The sequence below is a fragment of the Piliocolobus tephrosceles genome, chromosome 12, assembly GCF_002776525.5.
Source record: "Piliocolobus tephrosceles isolate RC106 chromosome 12, ASM277652v3, whole genome shotgun sequence".
Lineage (NCBI taxonomy): Eukaryota > Metazoa > Chordata > Mammalia > Primates > Cercopithecidae > Piliocolobus > Piliocolobus tephrosceles.
In genome coordinates, this window is record NC_045445.1 from 78,887,277 (window position 1) to 78,894,784 (window position 7,508).

General features: G+C 41.9%; 1 protein-coding gene across 1 annotated transcript in view; it reads left to right on the plus strand.

The window, feature by feature from the left end:
• Positions 1-7,508, plus strand: part of NEXMIF (neurite extension and migration factor) — a 210,613-nt gene that overhangs the window by 191,522 nt on the left and 11,583 nt on the right. Inside the window, exon 2 of the mRNA XM_023202523.2 lies at positions 6,626-6,751. Within this exon, the coding sequence (XP_023058291.1) occupies positions 6,673-6,751 (79 nt within the window). The 5' untranslated portion in view covers positions 6,626-6,672. The remainder of the gene's footprint in view (positions 1-6,625; positions 6,752-7,508) is intronic.

Here is a 7,508-nt window from a genome sequence, read left to right on the forward strand (position 1 = left end):
TTTTCTTTTGGTTTCTCTTCTCGCTTCATTTCATTCATTTGATCCTCCATCGCTGATACTCTTTCTTCCAGTTGATCGAGTCGGTTACTGAAGCTTGTGCATTTGTCATGTATTTCTCGTGTCATGGTTTTCATCTCTGTCATTTCGTGTATGACCTTCTCTGCATTAATTAGTCTAGCTGTCAATTCTTCCACTCTTTTTTCAAGATTTTTAGTTTCTTTGCGCTGGGTACGTAATTCCTCCTTTAGCTCTGAGAGGTTTGATGGACTGAATCCTTCTTCTCTCATCTCGTCAAAATCATTCTCTGACCAGCTTTGATCCATTGCTGGCGATGGGCTGTGCTCCTTTGCAGGGGGAGATGCGCTCTTATTTTTTGAATTTCCAGCTTTTCTGCCCTGCCTTTTCCCCATCTTTGTGGTTTTATCTGTCTCTGGTCTTTGATGATGGTGACGAACTGATGGGGTTTTGGTATAGGTGTCCTTCCTGTTTGATAGTTTTCCTTCTGACAGTCAGGACCCTCAGCTATAGGTCTGTTGGAGATTGCTTGAGTTCCACTCCAGACCCTGTTAGCCTGGGTATCAGCAGCAGAGGTTGTAGAAGATAGAATATTGCTGAACAGCGAGTGCACCTGTCTGATTCTTGCTTTGGAAGCTTCCTCTCAGGGGTGTACTCCACCCTGTGAGGTGTGGGGTGTCAGACTGCCCCTATTCGGGGATGTCTCCCAGTTAGGCTACTCAGGGGTCAGGGACCCACTTGAGCAGGCAGTCTGTCAGTTCTCAGATCTCAACCTCCGTGTTGGGAGATCCCCTGCTCTCTTCAAAGCTGGCAGACAGAGTCGTTCGCGTCTGCACAGGCCTCTGCTGCTTTAGCTGAGCCCTGTCCCCAGAGGCGGAGTCTACAGAGACAGGCAGGTTTCCTTGAGCTGCTGTGAGCTCCACCCAGTTCGAGCTTCCCAGCGGTTTTGTTTACCTACTTAAGCCTCAGCGATGGCGGGCGCCCCTCCCCCAGCCTTGCTGCTGCCTTGCGGTTAGATTGCCGCAGACTGCTGTGTTAGCAAGGAGGGAGGCTCCGTGGGCGTGGGACCCTCCCGGCCAGGTGTGGGATATATTCTCCGGTGTGCCGGTGTGCTTACAGCACAGTATTGGGGTGGGAGTTACCCGATTTTCCAGGTGTTGTGTGTCTCAGTTCCCCTGGCTAGGAAAGGGGACTCCCTTCCCCCTTGCGCTTCCCAGGTGAGGCAATGCCTCGCCCTGCTTCAGCTCTCGCTGGTCAGGCTGCAGCAGCTGACCCGCACCGATTGTCCGGCACTCCCGAGTGAGATGACCCCAGTACCTCAGTTGAAAATGCAGAAATCACCGGTCTTCTGTGTCGCTCGGGCTGGGAGATGGAGACTGGAGCTGTTCCTATTCAGCCATCTTGCTCCGCCCCCTCATACCGTACTTTTGAGATATATAGAATTCTTTAGAGTGTAGCTGTGGTAATCTCTTTTTGATGTCTTTCTCACCCTTAATATTGTTAAAACTTGTATGGTTGCTCATTTAAGCATGTTTCCTGTACTTAACATCATCATACCTCTGTGTTTCTAGCTTAGGGTCTTAAAATCCTGATAGATATCAGAAAATAGAATTAGCCAAGTAGAATTTTGGATTAGAATGTGCTCCCTGTACTGTTGCTGATTCTGTCATCCATTATACTGACTAAAGCTAGACTGGGGAGAATCAGACTAGACAGAGCTAGCTGGGTTAGCTTGGAAAACTGTCCGTTGGCCTATTTGCTATAGTAGTACCATCTCCTTGCTTCATTACAGTCCCTAACCCAGCCTGTAGATTCCCCATCTGTAACAGCTTGCTGGTCAGTTGCTTTCTTTCCAGTGTGACAACTAAGGTCCTGGTCAGCTTCATTAGACATGTTGTACCTGATAACTGGTCTTCATACTGGCCTTGCTTTGTTCCCAAGAATATCCTGGCACCAATATTTCTGAGGCTACTCTGGTCTAGAATCCAACCATCCATGATTCTCCTTTTACAATCCTCTATTAACTCTTTGATCTCTCTCTTCTCTATATATTCTGACTACTACTCCCTTACCTGTCACATCTAAATCATCTTCCAGGTCTAACAGCACACCTATGTAGTTATACTTACATCTAACATCTGCTTTCCATTCCTGTTTCCTCCTCCTGAATTCTAATCTTTTTGACATCTCACACCTGAACATTTTTTCCTATCTTCCTATGCTCTGTCTCTCCCACTTTCACTGGTCCTAATATTCTTCACTACTCAAAACCCTTCAGTATCTTCCTGAATTACAATTTAGTTGGCCTCCACAGTATACTTCAGTTTATCTTTCCACTATATTTTCTTGTTTGTACCTATTTCAGCCAAACACTGTTCCCTAAATTCTCTCCCCTTTTTTCCTACCATTCAACATCATTGTTTAACCAGTTTTTACAAAGTACATACCATGTTACAAGCACTATGTGAGCTAGGCCCTGTGGAGTTGGGGGTGTTGGTGCTTAGTCTTTTGGGGGTATCAGATATAAAGTAGTGAAGCTTGTATAAGATGATGAACACAGGAGATAAAAGTTCTTTGAGAATACAGAGAATGACAGAGACTAATTTTGTTTGGAGTAGGTAATTAAGTAATGTGTCAAGGAAAAACTGAGTAGGGAAGAGGACAGAGAGGTGAAAAGGGAGGTTGGGAAAGGGAGGAAGGGAAGGAATGGGAAAAGGGGACAGAGATTCCAAACAGAGAGAATATCAAGTGCAAGACACCTGGAAGCAAAAACAAATGGTTTAATATTAAGGAGCAGAGAGGGTTAGAATATTTAGGAACATAGTGGGAAGTGAACAGAATGAAAAGAGGGTACAACTGGAGAAGGTGAGGATTGGTTGAGGAAAGTGTTTTGCAAAGCAAAACAATTTTAAGGTACCTTGTCTACTTGCTATGATTCTATAGCAGTTGTTTAGAAGATAGACTGAAGTGGGAGGGAGACTTGTAGCATTTCTTGAAGGTCCTTCTGCCTGGAATACTTTTCTCTCCACTGAACTTCCCCATCCTCACCTCCAGAAAGGTCATCCTTCAAGGTCTACCTTAATGTTGCTGCTTTTAGTGAAGCCTTCCCAAATCTCCCTCCTCTCTAGAATTCTAGAATTGGAGTAATTTCCCTCCATTTGGGATTCCCATAGCAACTTTCTGCCTCTCTTTCAGTGTATTATACTTAAACGATTTGTCTGTAGCTTGCTTTCCCCCTCTAGACTCGGAACATCTTGAAAACAGAGATCTAGCCTCATTTTTCTGTCTTTTCTGTGCTGTACCTGATACAATACCATGATCACAGGTAGTACTGATAATTTTGATGAATTGATTTAAGTTGGTGTCCCAGAGATTGGCACTACTCAAACTCCAAAGGCTATATTGCCCCAGGCCCATAAGCAAAAACATGACTTACTTTCTCGCCTTGATTTTTTTTCCCCCAGTTGGGAAAAGCCAGGGACAGCCTCAACACAAATGCTGGTGTGGGTCATCTAGACTCTGAGACCTTAGACTTCAAGGCCACTGGGGAAGAGGATAGCACCCTACAGGATCTATGAGCCTTTCTCAAGCCGACTGAGGGGAAGGGCAGATAGGAGGGATTGCTTTTCCAGTCTAATGGAGCATTTCCTTGCTTCAAAATGCCATCTCCATGCTAATGTTATTTTGATGCCATTACACTGTGTAATTTACTGTGATCAGCAGAGCAATTTGTTGTACATTCTTCCAAAAGTGTTAATCAATTTTAGCTCAAAATAGATTTTAAAACCCCACCTAATTTACTGTCCTAAAATGCTGATCAGTGGGGGAAAGCTAAAGCAAGCCCAGAGTTGTTTGTATTGTAACTGTGAGAAATTCCTCTCCAAAATTATTTTTATAAGCAGCCAAGGTATAAGTAAATAGGTATGTAGGAAAATATATACCTTTAGTTGTCCTGTTTATAGTTGAGATTTGAAAAGCCATAGGAAAGGACTAAAGGATTGTCTGCTCAAGGTCTAGCCTACTAATTCTGGAGAACAAAGGCCCAAATTATTGATAATCACTAAGTTAATGTCTGTGATACTCAGTTTTCTCTTTTCAAAAAAAATAGAACCTAATAGAACCAAGCTTATGAGGTAATTAATTATACATCCAAGCTTCCATGTCCCCACTCTACCTCTTCTTTATCTCTTGCCAAAGTGTATCTCGTCTCTATTCTCAACCCTATAAGATTCCCTTTACTTCAGAGTCATAAATCCTGGGTGCTTGGCCAGATTTTTCTATTAGAAGCAATTTGTGTTCTTAGGGAAATAACATCCCAGAGTAAAGTTACAGCAGCACTAATATGTCCCCTGACACAGTGTTCTTGTCCTGTCTGAAAAGATTGGATAATTGTCTAGACACAGTTGCTCATGCCTGTAATCCAGCACTTCAGGAGGCCGAAGCAGGTGGATCGCTTGAGGTCAGGAGTTCAAGACCAGCCTGGCCAACATGGCGAAATCCCATTTCTACTAAAAATACAAAAATTAGCTGGGCATGGTGGTGCGTGCCTGTTAATTCCAGTTACTTAGGAGGCTGATACACGAGAATTGCTTGAACTCTGGAGGGGCCACTGCCTTCCACTTGGGTGATGGAATGAGACTCTGTCTCAAAAAAAAAAATTGGATAATTATTGATACTTAAATGTATTGTTCCTATATATATTTCATGGTACATTAATTTTTACTGATAATTGATGCTTATCTGTGGCAGCTGTTCTTTATTTTCCTACCTGAAAGAATATGGAAGTACAGATCAGTAACATGTGGAAACTTGTATTTCTCTAGCCCTGTTTTAGTCAGGGGTTGGAACTGGTAAGAATCATGGAGATGGTATTTTGTGTTTTAAGAAAAAACACCTAGTCTCTTGGTCAGGAAACTTGGGGTTTTTTTTCATAGATCTGTCATTGTGTTGTTTTACAACCTTGGCTATCATAGTCTCTCTTTCTATGCCTTGGTCTTCCTGGTGATAAAAATGGACTTGCTTGTAGTTAACTATAGACATAAGGGATAAGAAGACATTAAATTATTGAAATCTAAAAGTAATTTGCACCTTATCAAGTTCCTGCCAACATGGACTTAGTGGAGGGGCAAAAGAGGAGTAAATGATACCTGAAGCTCTACTGAACTCCAAAACAAAAATGTACAGAGTAATCCATGATGGCAGTATGATTCCATCTGATTCATAGGGTCCTCTTTGAAGCAGAGGCAGATATCCAATCTGTTCATTCAGTTCTACTACAAATGAGCCCTCCTTGACAAAGGGTGGGGACTTGGACATTGCTCTCCACTCCTCTCCATCTTTTAAAACTCTCCAGCCCTTTTCTGTGTAAATACAAGTAAGCATATTTTTTCTCTTTTCTCTGGCACCCATGGTTTACTGCCTGTGCATCAAATCAGATCTCATATAAAATGAGAAGAAAATGTGGCAATTCTAAAATATAAGTGTTAGGGGAAGCCCAGAGTCATCTAACATTTTTAAAACTGAGAGACTGCCTAATACAATCTTTATATTTTATAGATAAGGGAATAGGCCCAGATGGGTAAAATATCTTATAGATTGAATCATGTGAAACTGTTACTGCTTCTTGTTTCTCAATATTGGACCTACTTTTTATAGTATATTGCATGCATTAGGATAAATGACTATACAATTGAGATTCTTATAATAGCTGCTTGACTATCAATACCATGTGCTTTTTAATAAAGGGATAGATACTCAGCTGGGGAGAACGTCTAGGGACAGGGGGAGGGCAAGATGTTGTAGTGGCATGTGACAGATACCCCCATCTCATCTCCTATCATTTTTCATATAGATACCACTCAGGTAGGTGGGCAGGAGATGAAGGGCTACAGATAGATGTATGTCCTATGCCCTAAAAATATCAGACGATGCTGGGGCCTTTTCAGAAAACCTAATCTTCTTTGTAGTCACATTTTTTAAAAATCTTGCTGTGGAGGAATACTTGTCAAAGTCCAAGTTAAAGTCCTGGAAGTCGAGAAACCAAGGAATTCTCTACCTCCTTCATCCTTAGCAGTCAAATTTTAAGGCACAGAAAGAGAAAATCTGAATATGATATATATGTGTGTATGTGTATGAATTGCCTTGTTTTTGAAGAGCATCTGGTCATTTGAAATAGAAATGAGGCAAACAAAAATAAAGTTAATTGCCACACACAAACACACATACAAACACACCTTATCTCAGGTTAGTCTTGTCTTTGCTTTGTGTCCTTCTTAATCAGGCAACCATGATTAGGTTAAATGTATTACTGTTTGGAGGAAGGGATAAGTTGTCTGCTTCCTCGTATTTCAGTTTTGAATAATATCATGGCCCAGAGGTGATAGAAGGATCTAGGATGTATGAATGAGTGTGAGTTTCCAAATTGACTTTATGTGGTAGGTATAAATTGTGAAACAAAAACATTGTGAAACAAAAACAATAGCAGTGATGAAGTCAGTCTGGAAACAGGTAAATCCCAGTGAGACTTTTAAGACCCCTCTAGCTGAAATAACCTATAAAACACAAAATAAAACAAATTTAATGACCGATATTATATATTTGAAATGTGCAGGTTGGACAGCATTTGGACTTGGAATGAAACAATAAGAGGTTACATTCATGGATAACCAACAAGATAAGGCTATTGTTGCCTCAGCCAACGGAGAAAACACTCTGATTAATGGGGTCAAAGAAAATGGTAAGGGAATTTAATTATAGTATATAATATCTCTCCTGGTAGTCCTCTGTTATTACTATGGATTTTCAATACCCACAAAGTTGAGACAGGTTGAGTTCAGGATGCCTCTGAAATGAATGTTAATTGTAAACTTTATTCCACCAAATATCTAACTGGGCTATAAGAGTCCCTAAGAGGCATTGAATCTGACCCCTTTGCCCTCCCAAATCATATCTGTCAGATGAAGTTCCTCAGAATTCCTAGTGAATTAGAAATATGCTCTGATGTGAGGCTTAGAACTTCTAGAGTAGCTGGGCGCAGTGGCTCATAACTGTAATCCCAGTACTTTGGGAGGCCAAGGTGGGCAGATCATTTGAGGTCAGGAGTTTGAGACCAGCCTGGCCAACATGGCAAAACCCTGTCTCTACCAAAAATATAAAAAATTAGCCAGTATGGTGGCAGGCGCCTGTAATCCCAGCTACTCGGGAGGCTGAGGCATGAGAATCACTTGAACCCAGAAGATGGAGATTGCAGTGAGCCGAGATCACACCGCTGCATTCCAGCCTGGGCAATAGAGCAAGATTCGGTCCAAAAAAAAAAGAAAGAGAGAGAGAGAAGAAGGATGGAAGGAGGGAAAGGAAGGGCAAGGAAGGGAAGGGAAGAAGGAAGGAAAGGAAAGGAAAGGAAGGGAAAGGAAAGGAAAGGAAAGGAAAGGAAAGGAAAGGAAAGGAAAGGAAAGGAAAGGAAAGGAAGGAGGGAAGGAAGGAAGGGAGGGAGG